General features: G+C 34.0%; 1 protein-coding gene across 1 annotated transcript; it reads left to right on the top strand.

The window, feature by feature from the left end:
* On the top strand, positions 10524-15642 carry LOC109363186 (transcription factor GAMYB-like). The gene is given in 6 exon segments (XM_019609352.1): positions 10524-10668; positions 10939-11042; positions 11864-12240; positions 13487-14480; positions 15075-15186; positions 15188-15642. Coding segments are annotated over 4 exon segments (1617 nt in total). The 5' UTR covers positions 10524-10668; positions 10939-11042; positions 11864-11880; the 3' UTR covers positions 15339-15642.

The following is a 17996-nucleotide window of genomic DNA, read 5'->3' as shown; positions in this document are numbered from 1 at the left end:
TCAGGTGAAGATTAGTGATGGATCTGTGCATTTGAAAGAAGAAGAACATAGCATTAGTGGTGCAGTTTGAGAGAATAATGAGTATTCTTGATGGTCTTCTTGACGGTTTTGAGAAGTCAACAACAGTGATTAAAGAGGATGAAAAAGAAGCTGCACCACTCCAGCAAGGTAGTCCACCTACACCCCCTTGATTTACGCTATGATCATCACCATCCTTAGCCATAGTGAAAGATTCCTCACTTTGATGATTGATGCATGATGATGATTCTTTCTTGAATTTTGGAACGAGAAAAGCATAAGCGAAAGCGATCGAATAATTACGTTATGATACCATGTTAAAATGGTAGGAGACATGAAAAATATTTCTTGATGAATCAAGAAAATAATGAAAAGAGAAAGAAAAACTTGAAGAAGCAAAAAAGGGAAAGAAGGGAGAATCAAAGTCTCCATTGAAATGTAACATCTCTCATTATTGTAATGTGAAGAAGAAGACTACTTTTCAGAATTTTAAAGTCATTTGTCAAATATATCCAAAGAAAGAGTGTCTAATTTAGAAATTTCAACAATTCATCAATTTTACAAAAAAACCATTTACTTTGTACACTTATCACAAATGAATAGTGTATAATTTTATAATTACAACAATCCTTTAAATTGACAAAAATAATATTCCTCACTTTGATGATTGATGCATGATGATGATTCTTTCTTGAATCTTGGAACGATAAAAGCATAAGCGGAAGCGATCGAATAATTACGATATGATACCATATTAAAATGGTAGGAGACATGAAAAAGATTTTTTGATGAATCAATAAAGATGAGAAAATAATGAAAAGAGAAAGCAAAGCTTGAAGAAGCAAAAAAGGGAAAGAAAGGAGAATCAAAGTCTCCATTAAAATGTAATCTCTCTCATTATTGTCATTGAATTGAATTAATAAGAAGAGAGTCAATATGGCTTATTTATAGTTTTATACAAGAGAAAAGATGAAAAGAAAGCTGGTAAATAAAGTAACTAACACAAACTTAACTTGCTAATTTTTAACCTCCTAACCAATAACCATCTTCCAAAAATAACCTCTAATATATTTTTAATATCCCCACTCAAGTTGGTGAGTGATAATTTTCACTCTCCAGCTTGAAATTGATTTGAAGCATAATAATGTTTAACCACTCACGGCATAAGCTATATCATCACACGCTTAACCATCAATGGTAGAAGCTATATCTTTGCTTAACCACTATGGACATAAGCTACCCATTCAATACTTAACCATCCATGATAAAAGTTATATCTGACCTTAACCATCATGGACAGAAGCAAATCAACCATTGATGATGAAAGAGAGAGAACAGATCATAATCTTGATCCTAATGAGATGCTTCAATGATGAATAAGAAAGAGAGGTAAATGATAAAGAATAAGAAAATGATTTAATCTTGTATATGATAAATTGATGATGAATGATGATAAATGTTGAATCTTGGAATGATGGAGCTATAATCGGAAGCATTTCCTTGTAAAGACCTCCTTGAACATAAGCAACCAGGTCTCAGGTGAAGATTAGTGATGGATCTGTGCATTTGAAAGAAGAAGAACATAGCATTAGTGGTGCAGTTTGAGAGAATAATGAGTATTCTTGATGGTCTTCTTGACGGTTTTGAGAAGTCAACAACAGTGATTAAAGAGGATGAAAAAGAAGCTGCACCACTCCAGCAAGGTAGTCCACCTACACCCCCTTGATTTACGCTATGATCATCACCATCCTTAGCCATAGTGAAAGACTCCTCACTTTGATGATTGATGCATGATGATGATTCTTTCTTGAATTTTGGAACGAGAAAAGCATAAGCGAAAGCGATCGAATAATTACGTTATGATACCATGTTAAAATGGTAGGAGACATGAAAAATATTTCTTGATGAATCAAGAAAATAATGAAAAGAGAAAGAAAAACTTGAAGAAGCAAAAAAGGGAAAGAAGGGAGAATCAAAGTCTCCATTGAAATGTAACATCTCTCATTATTGTCATTGAATTGAATTAATAAGAAGATAGTCAATATGACTTATTTATAGTTTTATACAAGAGAAAAGGTGAAAAGAAAGTTTGTAAAACAAATAACTAACACAAACCTAACTTGTTAATTCCTAACTTCCTAACCAATAAGCATATTCCAAAAATAACTTCTAATATATTTTTAATAAGATTTCGAAATTAAGTTGAACCTCTTTTTAAAATGCATAGCCAATAATCTGTATCGAGAATTGGGACGTAACAATTATAGACTAGTATATAAGAACAATTATATGAGCTTCTATATCCTCCTCCATGCTCTCCCAAAAATTGAAAAACTTAAACTTGATTATAGATGTTAAAAATGAAAAGAGAAAAAGTTGATGATAAGCAACAAATTCCAATTTAAATATTATGAAAGGAATTAAATAGTTTAATGAATGTAAAACATAATTGTTAATAAATAAAAGAAAAAAGGATAAAAGATAAGGAACATTTTCATTTAAAGTGTGTGAATAATTTAATAACCATAAAGTATTTAAAATAATAAGTAAAAATCTTTAAATTCTGGTTAAGAAAATGAATTTATCACTATAAAGAGAAAAAAATTATAAGATTGCTTCCATTGAAGAATACGATCTTACAATTACTATATAGAAATTAATTTCATTATTTTAGATTATTAAAGGTTTTCCTTTCTCTTTCCGTTAGTTTTCTTTTTAACGATGGATTGCTTCCTAAATGTGTTTGAAGGTATTTCTAGTTACCTTCTTTCTTCACATAACTTTATTATCATGTTATAAATCAAATTTGATTTTTTTTTATTCATCAATTATGTTATATGATCCATAACATAAAAAATACATTATATAATTAAAAAGTCTCCCTTTTTATATTATACTCACTCTTAATGTTTATGCACAGCGGAGAAAAAGCAAATGTCCATTAGAATGACTTCTTTATTGTCTTCAAAGAAGAAACCATGAAGAAGAAAGAAAGCCAAAAGGAGAAATATTACTATCTTGATATTTTTAGTAAGTTGCTTTTCCTGAATAACTAACCCTTAAATATAAAGGCAAAGGGAAAGCAACTAACTAATAGAAAGCAGGAAAACTGGGCTGAGAAAACAAAAGCCCAAAGGAAAAATAACAAAAGGAAATAAATTGGCTTAAAACAAAAAGGAGGAGCCCAAACGAAAAGGAGAGAAGAGGACAGCCATGGATGCTTGAGGATGAAGGTACTGAAATTAACACCCTCCCTCAAGGTGGACGGTGCAGAGAGCAGAGTCCCAACTTGGATATGAATTGATGGAAAGGATTCGGTGGTAGAGGCTTAGTGAAGGCATCAGCAAGTTGATCTTTGGATGAAATGGGAAGAAGATGAACGATTCCTCTTTGAATTTTCTCACGCACAACGTGGCAATCAATTTCGATATGCTTGATGCGTTCGTGGAAGACAGGGTTGTGAGCAATGTAGATGGCGGATTGATTGTCACAGTAAACAGGGACAGGGAGGTTTAAGGGAATATGAAGATCCTGGAAAAGGTAACATAGCCACTGAATTTCACAAACAAGACTCCTCAAGGCTCGGTATTCAGCTTCTGAGGAAGAACGGCTAACTGTGTTTTGTTTCTTCGTCTTCCATGAAATTATAGAGTTGCCAAGAAACACACAAAAGCCAGTGATAGATCTGCGAGTGTCTAGACAGCATGCCCAATCAGAGTCGGCAAAGGCAGAGATCTTGGAGGTGGAGGTGGAAGAGAAGAACAATCCTTGAGCAGGGGAGGCTTTGAGGTAGTGAAGAACTTTTAAGGCAGCTTGATAGTGAGAGGTATGAGGCTAAGTCATGTAGAGGCTGAGTTGTTGGACCGCATATGAGATATCTGGTCTGGAAAGGGTGAGGTAGATGAGTCTACTAACTAACCTTCTGTAGGAAGAGGGATCGGGTAGGGGAGAGCCGTTAGTTAGTTGGAGTTTGATGGAGGGGTCAAAAGGAGTTTTGGCAGGTTTTGAGGCTAAGGTTCCTGAGTCTTCAAGCAGAGATAAGGTGTATTTGCGTTGGTTAAGGTGGATTCCAGCAGAGGATCGAGCAATTTCAAGGCCCAAAAAATACCTGAGATGACCAAGGTCTTTAATTTTGTATGTGATGTCGAGGATGTGTTTGACATGATTGATCTCGGAGATGTTGTTGCCTGTGAGGATAAGGTCATCCACGTATAATAGGATAGCTGTGAATGATGATGAAGAATGTTTGGTGAAGAGAGCCTGGTCAGTAGAGGAGTGATGATAGCCAAGAGAGGAAAGTTTTGTAGAAAGAGTGGTATGCCATTCTCTACTGGCTTGTTTGAGGCCATAGAGAGACTTGTGGAGTTTGAAGACTAGGTGAGAATTGGAAGGTAATAAACTAGGGGGTGGTTGCATATATACTTCTTCGTGGAGGTCACCATGCAAGAATGCATTGTTGATGTCCAATTGTTCCAAGAACCATGAGTGAGATGCAGCCAAGGCAAGGATGATTCTGATTGTGGTAATTTTTACAACAGGGGAGAATGTGTCAAAGTAGTCAACTCCTTCCATTTGGTTGAAGCCTTTAGCAACTAATTTGGCTTTGTGTCTTTCTAAAGTGCCATCGGCATGATATTTGGTCTTGTAGACCCACTTGCAGCCAATGGAAGATTTGTTAGGTGGGAGAGGGACTAAAGACCAAGTGTGGTTGAGACTGAGAGCATGTAGTTCTTTCTGCATTGCATCATTCCAGCATGGGATTTGAGAGGTTTGCTTGTAAGAGGATGGTTCAGTAAGAGAGGAGACAGCAAGGCAAAAGTTCCTGTAAGAAGAAGAGCAATTAGCATAACTGATATAAGAAGATAGAGGGTAGAGAATACCTGAAGTAGATGAAGTTGGACTGGTATGAGAGTGAGCAAGATTGCAGTGATAGTCTTGTAAATGTGAAGGTGGTTTTCTAATTCTGGTTGATTGCCTGATGGGAGTATTGGAGGATAGGGGATGGATTGGAGGGTCATGGGTGGTATTGGGATGGAGGTTGAGCTGAAGGTCAGTAGTGGATTCAGGGATGGAGGTGATGTTGGGTTTGAGAGAGGGGATGCTTGGTTCTCTTGGAGATTTTGAAAGAGAAATTGGTCTTCATAGAAGATGGTGTTTCTTGAGATGAAGATGGTATGAGTATGTAGATTGTATAGGATGGATCCTTTGGTGCCAGGGTGATATCCAAGGAAGGTGGCCTTGATGGCTCTAGGTTGGAATTTGGTGCGGTGGGATTGAATTGTAGTTGCAAAGGTTAAGCAGCCAAAGACTTTGAGGTGATCTAGGGAAGGAAGGCTTTTGTATAGGCATTGGTATGGACTTTTGTGTTTTAAGAGAGGTGTAGGTATTCTGTTAAGGAGGTAGACAGCATGTTGGCAAAATTCCAGAGTTTAGGTGGAAGGTATGATTGAAAAAATAGGGCTCTAGCAATATTAAGGATATGTTGATGTTTTCGTTCAACAATGCCATTTTGTTGAGGGGTCTCAACACAAGTTCTTTGATGGATGATTCTCTTATAGGAGAGGTAATCATGCATCAAGAATTCAACCCCATTATCATTTCTCAAACATTTCAATTTACAACCAAATTGTGTGTCAATGTAGGCTATGAACTTTATTAAGTGAGGTCTGGCCTCTGCCTTGGATCTAAGAAGCAAAACCCAAGTAAATCTGCTATAGTCATCAACAAGGGTGAGAAAATATTTGTGTTCAAATAAAGATGGGACAAAATAGGGCCCCCAAATGTCAGCATGTAATATATCAAAAGGATGAGAGCTATGTGTTGTACTATGATTAAAAGGTAACCTTTTTTGCTTAGACATATGACATACATCACAAGGAGAAAAAGTGTTTGCATTATGAATATAAGGAAACTGTTTAGTAAGTTGAGAGATTACAGCAGAAGGAACATGGCCTAATCTTAAGTGCCAAATATGATTGTTCACAGTATGAGAATTCGAATTTAAAGTAAAAGACTGATTGATAAAGGATCTTGATATAGGGAGGTTAAGCATGAACAATCTTTGATGAGGTCTAGCTGAACCAATCATCTTCTTGGTATGGTTCTGCAAGAGTAAGCACTCATGTTGAGAAAAAATTAGATGGCAATGTAGATTATGCATTAGTCTATTAACAGAAATCAGATTAACATTGAATTGAGGAACAAGAAGGACATTAGTTAAAATAAGAGAGGGTGTGAGAGCTATGGTCCCAGAGGTGCATATGGAGACATGATCACCATTTGGCAGGGTGATAGACATAGGTGTTATAGATTTGTAGGATGAAAAATTAGTCAAGTCATAGGTGATATGATCTGTAGCACCTGTGTCTAGTACCCAGTGGGAGTAAGGGTTACCTGTATTGGTGGCAGAGGTGTTTGTTGTCTGTATAGCAGAATTGATGGCATGAGTTTCTCCTTTAGATTGTTTGAGTAGACTTAGAATACCTTGTACTTCCTCTTCAGTGAAGGTTGTGTTGGATCCTTGTGTAGTGGTAGGGTGGGACATAGCAAGGTTCTCTTCTTTGTCAAGAGGGAAACCAAGTGTGTGGTTGGCTAGTCTGGTTGGTTTGTTGTTTTGGTAACCAGGAGGATAGCCATGCTTCAAGAAGCATGTGTCAATGGTGTGGTTTGTTCTCTCACAGAAGGTGCGGAACTTGTTTCCCTGGCTTCTGCCACCTCCATTGAATCTTGATCCCCTTCCTCTGTATTGGTAGCTTCCTCTGCCTCTAGAGTTGTTTGTATTAGTATTAAAATTTCTATTGACAGGTTCTTGCCTTGAATTGATGGACAAGGCTTGATTCTCAGGTTCAAGGGAGGGCATGATAGGCAGGTTAAACTGTCTCTCTTGTTGGGTCAAGAGGGCAAAGGCTTTGCTGATATTGGGTAGGGGGTCAAGAAGCATAATTTGGGATCTAACTTGGGCATATTGTTCATTTAGTCCCTTTAGAAATCGAACCATATAACTTTGTTCCCTATAGGTTCTAACACATTGAATCAATCCACAAGAGCAGGGGATAGCACATTTACAGCTTGGGATGGGTGTGAAGTTTTCAATTTCTTCCCAAATGCTTTTTAGTTGGTTATAAAATTCTGATATAGATAGATTACCTTGGTTTAGGTGGTAGAAATCCTCCAAAAGTTCTGCAATCCGAAACATATCTCCTTGGTAGTACCTTTCTTGTAAGTCTTTCCAAGCTTCAGCAGCTGAATCAATCCAAAGGATTGATCTCACAATTGATTCTTCTACTGAATGCTGAATCCAAGATAATACCATGTTGTTGCATCTTCTCCAAGGGACGTGCATTAAGTCTTCTAGAGGAGGTTGAGGTAGGCTTCCATCGATGAAACTGAGTTTATTTTTTGAATCAAGGGTCAACTTCATTGCTCTAGACCAGGAGTGGTAGTTCTTACCATTGAGGAGCGGTGTCACAAGAACCAAGGCAGGGTTCTCACTTGAGTGAAGAAAATAAGGATTTATGTAAGGATCGAGGGTGTTGTTGTGGTTAGCCATTGAAGAATGAGAGGAGGTCGATGGGAGAAGAACAACCACAGAGAATTGGAGGAAGAATCAGAGGGAGGAAGGTGATAAAGGCTTGAAGACGAATCAGAGTATTTTGTGCTCTGATACCATCTTAATGTTTATGCACAGCGGAGAAAAAGCAAGTGTCCATTAGAAGGACTTCTTTATTGTCTTCAAAGAAGAAACCATGAAGAAGAAAGAAAGCCAAAAGGAGAGATATTACTATCTTGATATTTTTAGTAAGTTGCTTTACCTGAATAACTAACCCTTAAATATAAAGGGAAAGGGAAAGCAACTAACTAACAGAAAGCAGGAAAACTAGGCTGAGAAAACAAAAGCCCAAAGGAAAAATAACAAATGGAAATAAATGGGCTTAAAACAAAAAGGAGGAGCCCAAACGAAAAAGAGAGAAGAGGACAACCATGGATGCTTGAGGATGAAGGTACTGAAATTAACACTCGCCTGGTTCCTTTTATATAATCCTTTTGAGCATTTGGTTTTCCTTCTATTTATAGGACCCTCTACGAGTTTTGACCATTCATTACATATTTTTTAATATTTCAGATAAAATCCATGAGTTAAAAAATCCCATTACATATTTTTTAATATTTAAGATAAAACCCATGATTTAAAAAGTCACTAAAAGCTATAAAAATTCATATAATTTGACTAAAATATCTCTATTTAATATACATTCACGTATGAATCAATAAATTTGTGAACAATACATTCAGATTATAGAGAAAGAAATATGAGATTAAAAAGATAAATAAGGACATAGTTTTTTTTGGTGAAGTAAGGGCATAGTTTAAAAAATATAAAAGTGTATTGAGTTTCTAGAATATTAAAAGATTTGAAATAAAGTGAAAAAGTTAAAAAGATGGTGAATGTATATTATTTTATATTAGTATATCTACAAACATTTTGTGTTTGTCAATCTACATTCTTATTTTATGATATTAAGTATTTAATTTTTATTCATTTCATTTTAGAGAATTAAAATATTTGTATTGAGTGTACTTTATATTATATTTTTTTGTGTTTATTAAAATATTCAATTTAACGTGAAATTGGTGGTTAATGTGTTAAAAATGGTTACCTAGGATATAGTTTTTTTTGTAAGTAAAAAAATGAAGGGTAAAATAGGAAATTAGTATAGAAATATAGATATAAATAGATAAAATATGGGATACACTTACGCAATATTTTAATCATCAATTTTAGGAAAATTTAATAATTTATATTTACTACGTAATTTAAAATATTAGATTTTTCTATAATTGATGTAAGATGTGAAATAAGTATTTTAAATTTGCTCTTGAAGTATGTGGATTATCTCATTTTATATAAAATACCTTATTTGGTGAAAATGAAAATTATTAATTTGGTGGAAAGAGATAATGAATAACTCCCCACAATAAAGGATCAATCTAAAAAGTACATTCAATTGCTCATAAATCTTACAATAGGCATTTATTATATTTCCCAAACCTCATTTATTGTAGTTTGTCGAAATATATTAATAATGAAATTAATTAAAATTCAAAATATAAATAAAGTGTCCAGTTTCTATGTTATTCTCATTTTAGTTTTTTTTTTCAAACTTCATTTATGGCAGGATGAATAAAACTAAAAATGTAGTTAATATCAATTAATATTTGTACCAAAATAATTTGTACCAAAAAAGAAACATCAATTAATATAATTTTAAAGTTAATATGTTTCTAACTTCATTTGTGGCAGGATGTACAAACCTACAAATGTATCTCCAGTTTTTTACTTTCTCATATTTTACAAAATTGAATATACATTTATACTATATTTTTCAATCATATGCTTATTTTCTATGCCTCTTTTTCATTCCTTATTGTAATTGAAGATCAATTTTTATATTATTTAATGATTTTTTAAATTATGTGTATAATCTTAAACATAAAAAATGGATGAGGGTTGAAGAAAAAAATTAATTTGATTAAGATTATATTTTATATACAAATAGCGATAGAGATGAAACTCCATTACAAACAAAGGATGGAGCAACTTGAGTAAATCTTTCCTCCAAAGAGAATATTTTTCATGATGTTTTAAATTAAAATTAGTTACTTTGTGTTGACTATAATCTTAAAATGTTATAGGAAAATATGGTACAATTGTAATTACAATTACCATATGGTGAGGAGGAGAAAAGTATATGTGATGATGTATGTATATAAAAACAATCAATAAAATTTTCACAACCAATTAAAAATTTAGTAAACGCACCATAATTATACTTAGTAAATGCAACTTAAAAGAGTATTTTTCTCTTTAGTAAATCTATTTAAGAATGTCTCGTTTAAAAATAGAGTATAATATATATATTCTATCGTGTAAATATTTATACACAACTAATATATTGTTTACTATTTATTTATATTACTTTTTTTAAAAAGATAATGCAATGTCAAATAGAAAACTTATATAGTGTTATTACATATTTTTTTCGTGTTAAGATCATTGTGTTAGTTTAAATTTTTTATAATCTGGTTCATATGAATTATTTAATTAAGATTTTGATATTATGACATTCACATGTGATAAAAAAATAGATTATTAAATATTTAATTTTATTTTAATTTCTCTTTATGTTTTCCTTGATAATTAGAAACTTAATTTCTTATATTCTTTATATATCAACCCGTTATACACTTTCATTCAAATTATTAACTTTTAAGGTTGACTAATTAGATTAGGAAATTATTAATGTAACATATTGTACATAGTCCTATATAACCTTACAGCAATAGCTTTTATATAACATTGAAGTGATATTGTGAAATAAATATTGAACATTGAAGTGAGTGAAGATTTGTTTGTTTGTATGTACTTGTATCCATTCCCACATTTTTCTCTCTTTCATTTACCATTCCATATTTTCACTTCTTCTCTCTTCAAAAACACAATACACACATTTTCTCTCTCTAAAACTCTTGATCAGCACTTTCTCTCTCTATAGTTACGTGCAGTGTTGTAATTGTTGTTGTTGATGAATTTGCTTCAATGTTCCGTTCTCTTTTCCTCCGCATCCTCCTTCTCCTTCTCCAGAATTTTCGGTTTGTGATTTGTAATTTCAATCTAACAAAAAAAAATCAAAATAAATACTCACATTTTAAATTTCATCACTCATTCTCAATTCTCATTCCCCTTCCAGATTCGGATTTTCATCAAAATTCCGTGTTAACTTTACAAATTAGGGTTAAAACTTGATCAAAACATTTTGTTTTTTTTTTTAGGTTTTCGCCACGAGTTCTTATTTTCTGAGCTAGATTTGTTAACATCATCTTGAAACTACGTTGTGATGTATATTTTGTTGTGGATTTCAGGAACGCAGTTCTCGCTGTTTCGTTCAGTTTCTAGCTGAATTGAGCTTGATCCTCTGCGCGCAAAACGAGTCGTTTTTTGGATTTTAGCGTTGTATCCTATTCAGGTATCGTCTTGTAGTGTGTGTTCATTGTTTTTTCCTTCTTGTTTTCGGCGCTGCTATTTTATTTTATTTTTTGTATGTGAAGTTAGATCCATTGAGATAAGGATAGCTAATTTTATCTAAAAAAATTATATTTATTTTTTTTCAAATCTTGATCACTGCAATAATGCTCTTTGCTCATGTTATTAAATATTGTAATAAATGTACTGTATTCTAGTGACCGAATTTGGAGTGTTTGGTTGGTGGGGAAAATGAATTCAATGTTATATGGGTATCCTTGATCATCATGGTTTTTTAGGGATGGACATTGTATTTTTATTTATCATGTATAATAATATTGTGGTAACTCTTTCTCTATATATTTTATTCCGGTTTAGGCAAGCATAATTAATTTGATACTATGATTAAATATTTTGCCTTGTTTCCTTTTTGGGTCTGGAAAATCAATGTTTTCCTTGTTCAGAGGAGAGAACATCATTAATTATTCAGTCAGTGATTTTGAGGAGGTAGGAAACTTTACTAATTTTATTATCTTATTTGAATCTTCCAATTATTTTCATTTCCATTTAAATGCTGTAGTAACTCTGTTTTGTTTTTATAAAGGTTGTTTCTTGTTTATCGTCTGACTAATTTAACATCATTTTGCTTGCATGATCTTCTGCATCTCCCCCATGGAAAATAAATATTGAAAATAAAAGAATAAAATAAAATGCAGTTTGGTATAGCAAATTTATGACTTTCTTGGTTTTATCCTATTTCTATTTTTTATATTTTAATATTTTAACTTTTAAGTCTTTACTTGGTGATTGTGAAATATTTGGCAGAAACTGTATAATAAAAGATGGGACGCATGAACACTAATGAGATTGAAGATGAGATACCCCCCAACAATCTGACAGAGTCACAGATGAATGATGAGGGTGATGGAGGAAGTGCCAGTGGAGTTATTCTGAAGAAAGGTCCATGGACATCTGTTGAAGATGCGATTTTAGTTGATTATGTCACGAGGCATGGGGAGGGGAACTGGAATGCTGTTCAGAAGCATTCGGGCTTGTCGCGTTGTGGAAAAAGTTGCCGATTGCGATGGGCCAATCACCTCAGGCCGAATTTAAAGAAAGGGGCGTTTACTGCAGAAGAGGAGCAGTTGGTTACTGAACTTCACGCAAAAATGGGAAACAAGTGGGCACGCATGGCTGTACACGTAAGCATATTGTGTATTTGTCTTTGGCTTACATGTTAAGTTATGATTTATTTTTGGTTTTCGTGAAATCTACGAATAGAATATGAACTCCATTCGCCATTAGCGATTATAGTGTTGTTTTGCCTTCTGTAAATATTGTAGCAAAGAAATCTCATTCGTGCAACCCTGTTTTATTTTTTACTTCTCTCTGGAAATATGAAACAAGCTAGTTAGATTTAAGTATCTCTTCATAATACAACTATTTGCAAGTAATTCCCACATCAACTTCCTCATCGTCCTGATAATGGTTTAAATACATGTCTGGCTACTGCTCTCATTGTCAATTGGTTTTGAGATGAAACTTTAACATAGTATCAGAGCTAGAGCTCAACGTCTCTTCGGTTGTCATAGACCAAAAGATACCCTTTAGTAATGAGTTAAAGCTAACCCTTCGCATGGTCTAGCAGACTTATGTGGAGGGGGCATGTTGGGAAGTAAGTCTTATCTCGTTTGGCTCATTGTCTCGGGAATGGTTTAAATATCTGTTAGGTTACTTGTTGTCAATTAGTTTTGAGATGGACCTTATCAACAACATATTGGATAAATAAGGAAAAAAGTTAGTTAAATAATCTGTGCATGGACACAGTTATACGCAGATATGGTAGAATACAGTTTGCTTGTCTTTCTTTAGATTCCTAATGGATAATGTCACTCATTCTGGGCAGGTGTTATTTTTGTGCAATAAAGATTTTGATAACATCTTTGTAGTTTTTTCTGGATATCATCGCACTGGTTTAGAGTGTAAAACAATTAGTATTATGTGATGATACTCTGGAGGTCTGGAAGAAATCCATTACTGTGCGGATACTGATTTTTCTGTGATTGCAAATGATTTATCTTGCAACTTCGACAATGGACACAGACAGATATGAGATAACTTCTATTTCAAATTAGCTTAGTCATAATTCTAGATCGTTCATAGTAGCAAATGTAGTGGAAACTGCATGTCTAAAAAATCAGAAGGTTGCCTATGTCAGGTTGTGTTGGGTGCTGTGGATCTGTGCTCCTCGGTCATGAAAAAAAGACTAATACATGCTAAAATAGGGAAACAACAGTTACACTAATTATTAATCATATTCAGAACATTACTATCATGTGTTGCAAAGAAGTTTTTTTTTTATTGTGCCAATCAGTTTGTTCTACAATTTTCCCTATTATGTGCTTATTTTATTTATCCATCATAATGGTTGATTTCTTTTGCTTGTAGTTGCCTGGTCGCACAGATAATGAGATAAAGAACTACTGGAACACCCGAATCAAGAGGTGTCAACGGGCTGGCTTGCCACTTTATCCTCCTGAAGTGTGTTTGAAAGCATTCCAAGAGAGTCAGCAAAGCCAAAGCACTGGTGGATTTAATGCTGGCCGTAAAGTGCATCATAATTTCTTGCACAAGAACAGTTACGAGATACATGATTCAATATTTGACAGACTGAAGGATAATCAGAGAATTTCACCTAATGTGCCTGAGCTTCCTAATATTTATGATTATAGCAATATGCTGAAAAGTCTTGATTCCTCTCAGTACTGTAGTTTTGCGCCATCAACATCTCCTATCCATAAGCGTCTTCGAGATTCAACAATGCCATTTCTTGGTTCCAGTGATATGATCAGAAATGTGTTTAATCCATTTGATCATGTTCAGGCTAATTTCTCTGATAAGATTGCTCAATCATTTGGAATGCAATCACCCCTTGATCATGGTCCCTCCTCACACAGCTCAATATGTTACAGCCATTCACTTTCAAATGGCAATTCCTCTACTTCTAAGCCAACTTATGAGGCTGTGAAGCTAGAGCTCCCTTCACTCCAATATCCGGATATTGATTTAGGTAGCTGGGGTACATCTCCCCCACCTCCTCTACTTGATTCGGTTGATGATTTCATTCAGTCTCCTACACCAATTAGTGCAATGGAGTCAGATAGTTCTTCCCCACAAAATAGTGGCCTTCTGGATGCTCTACTTTATCAGGCAAAGACTATGAGCAGTTCCAAGAACCATTATTCTGACAAGAGTTCAAACTCATCTACTGCAACTCCTGGTCACAGAGCAGACAGCTCTATGTTGAACATGTGCGAGACGGAATGGGAAGACCATACTGACCCTGTATCTCCATTTGGTGCAACTTCTATATTGAATGAATGTCCTGCTGTTGCCAATGCAAATTCATTGGATGAAACACCACCCGATCAGACCTTCAATGGTTAGTGCCTTTCAGTGTGCCTGTGTGGCATGAATGATGGTCATTGAAAACACTTCCAAACATTTATACTCACGTTCAGATGCATCTTTAGTACAAACTGAAAGCTTCTAATTACTTTTGGAAATTTTCCGTTCTATTATTTTGGTCATTGTTTAAAAATAATTGATGATCTTTTTTATCAAATTAGACTTCATGAAACTCTATTTTACTTGAAAGCATACAAAGTCTTCCTTCACAGATAGTTTATATTTTCTGTGATCGTTGGGGCATCTAATGCACAAGGTTTCCATCTAGTGGGATTTGTGGAGGGTAGATATGTGCAGCCTTCTCCTCACAAGCAAAGAGACTCTTTCTAAGATTTGAACTTATGACCTTCAGGTCACAAGGCAAACAACTTTATTATTGCTCAGAGGCTCGCCCTCTTTATTTTCTATGATAGTTAGCATCATACAAAAAATCATCTATCATTTTTTATGAAAATGCACGTGTTAGGTTTTCTCGTTAATTCCTATATTAAGTTTTATCAATCACTCAGCTTCTAAAGATCTATTGATATTCTATGAAAAGTTGAGGGTTTATTTGGATTTCATGCAGGGAATATTGTGAAATTAGAGTCTGCTGACCAGGTTTGGACCCCGAGCAGTGGAAATCAAACCATGTCTATGATGAATTTTACTCGGCCAGACTTGTTGCTTGATGCAGATTGGGCAGGATTCTGGGCATGTCAAGAACCAAACCATCACAACTGATGCTATATCAATCCTTTTAGGAGATGATTTAGCCACTGGCTACAACAAGCATATGAATGCTGGAACTTCTAAGTCATGTCAGGTATGGGGCTTTGGTTCTTGTCCATAGAACAACAGTGCTTCCTGTCTGGCAGATGTCTGATCTAGGTCAAGAAAAATGCTATGAGATTTTGTTTGAAACTTATTCATAATTGTAATCATGTTGGTGTTTTAACATGGTAGCCATGCAATAACTTCTCCTATGCTGAGATTTTATATTGGGTGATTTATAGTTTTAAATACTTGGTCTGAGACTGGTGTTTTCTTATAGCTTTATCAATTGTTTTCTTTTGGTGTTGCATGTGTTGTATACCAGCATGAATCTTGTTACAGCTGCTTTTGCAGGCTTTTTATTAATATCTAGAATAAGTGAATGCATTACATTTTAATTAGCTTTCTAGTTTTATTTTTGTAAATTTTTTGGTAGGTATCATCTATAGGAGGCAATACAATACTATTTAAACCAAACATTGGCGACATTTTCCAGCACCCATTTTTCCTAACCAGTAGTTAAGTTAACCAAATTGCCTGATTATAAGATACTTTTGTTTTATCCTACCACACTTTTAGGTAAGGAACTAATCCATTTCGGGATGCGCGACTGTACCTCCTAACATGAGTTGCTGTCAATCCTTATAAGATACTTTAAAACAACTTCAATTTATGGTATTCAAACTTTTACAATTGGTCAACCAGCACTTTAACAAATGATTTGGCACGAGTAAGTAGTTAAAGGTTGGGTCTAGATGCTTTTAGATGATGAAAACAAAATCAACATTTGAACCAGTGATGAAGATCAAATCTGTACTTCTAATAGAGTACAGAACACTCAACATCTTCACTCTTACAACTCTCCATAGGTGTTTAAATGGGTCTAACACTTTTTTACTTGGGATTTTTCATATCTTTCTATAATTTAAGCAGCTCAAAAAATATTTACTCCAGCCTATCCCTACGATTCAAAAAAGTTCTCACAACCTACCCACATTTATATCATTAGACATTAGATTTTCATCTCTACTTCATTATTGAGAGAATGTCCTCTAGATTAGCTGGCTGAAAGGGAAGACTCTTTAATAAACCTGGTAGTTAGCGCTGTTTGCCTCGGTCCTGTGACAACATCAACTCGAAACCTAGAAATTTTGTTTTTTTTTTGTACTACTAAGGTATCCTCACATTTTTGGATAAGGAAACTAATCATTTTGGGGTTCGTGACTGCTTCTCTCAACAAGTGTTGCTCACATGAATCGAACCTCGACCTTGGAGATCTAATGGGGCCTTATACCACTAGACCAACGTGTTGTTGGTAGAAATTTTGTTTGGAGGGGAAATCCTGATGGAATAAAGGATGGAGTCTTGTCAATTGGTGACCAAGCCTAAAAAGATGGAGGGTTGAGGATCTGGGTGGCTAGGTTTTTGGTAAATTTGTCCGGCCTACATTAAGTGACCTAGCAAACTAGCGACTACACCTTCAGTCCCACAATATTGTGTCACTTTATGTGTCATGAGTTATGATTGGTCAGAAAAATACTTAATAATTAAAATTTTAACTTACATATATTTCTTTCAAACAATTACAACTCATGACACATGGAGTCATGTACAATATGGACAGAGGATGTGCTTCCAGCAAACTATGGGTTCAGATTCTGGAGAGTAAGTACTAAGTATCTTCAAGGCAATTCAGTTATTTGTAAGATAACAAAGGAGACTCTTTTCTTTGAATTGGTAATGGCTATGCCTCACATAGGTAGTTTTAGCCAAGGTTTTAAACCATATATAGGCATATACCGAATATAAATGCCCACAATTGTCCAAAATGTCAGTGTTTTCAAAGTTTCTAAAATCCCTACCGAAAATGTTTTTAAAGGTTTTGGCCAGCAATACTTTGGGTTGGGATTGTGGTACTGTTGGCTAGACCAAATAACAAGTCATGGGGTCACTAATGAGTTCCAATTCTAGAGAATATTATATTTTTCAAGTGGTTGATCGTTCACGATGCTCTCCCCACTAATGAGTTGCGGGTTAGAAGGCATTTATGTACTTTTAATCAAGTTAAAATGTGTAAAATATATGAAAATGTCCCCACTGCAAAGAGAAGTGAATATAGTCCACTTTTTTAAGAGATGGTCATTTTTCTTGAATAAATGAAGAAAACTGTAAACAAGTGGATATTATATGACCTTTCTCTCTTATTATTGTTTCTTTCAACATTGAATTATGGACTTAATTTTACTCTTTATATAAAAGGTTTTAGAGGGATAGATACCTAAGTTTTAGTAAAATTATACAGATTACTTAGACCTTTTTAAAACCTACACAACTCACTTCTAATTATATATATACACTACACTACACTAACTACTCTTGTGAGAGATATAAGTATAATTTTTTAAACAAAAATGATGACGAGTTTAATTAAGTCAAACAAAATATAATATATTGTGAAGACTAATCCAAATAGTATAAACTTGATATATAATCATTATTTTTATTCATTACAAACTGCATCAATAAGTATAAGGAGGTGTTTAAAATACTCTCATACTATATTGTAACTAACAAAAATAAAGAATAAACATCGTGTCTTATACTATTTGAATTTGTCTTCACAATATATTGTATCTTGTTTGACTTAATTAAACTCGTTACCATTTTTTATTTGAGAAATTACACTTATCTATCTTACAGTGATCATAACTGTAATATATATATATATATATATATA

The sequence above is a fragment of the Lupinus angustifolius genome, chromosome LG13 (genome assembly GCF_001865875.1).
Source record: "Lupinus angustifolius cultivar Tanjil chromosome LG13, LupAngTanjil_v1.0, whole genome shotgun sequence".
In the NCBI taxonomy this organism is placed as follows: domain Eukaryota; kingdom Viridiplantae; phylum Streptophyta; class Magnoliopsida; order Fabales; family Fabaceae; genus Lupinus; species Lupinus angustifolius.
This window is presented reverse-complemented; position numbering and strand designations above follow the sequence as displayed.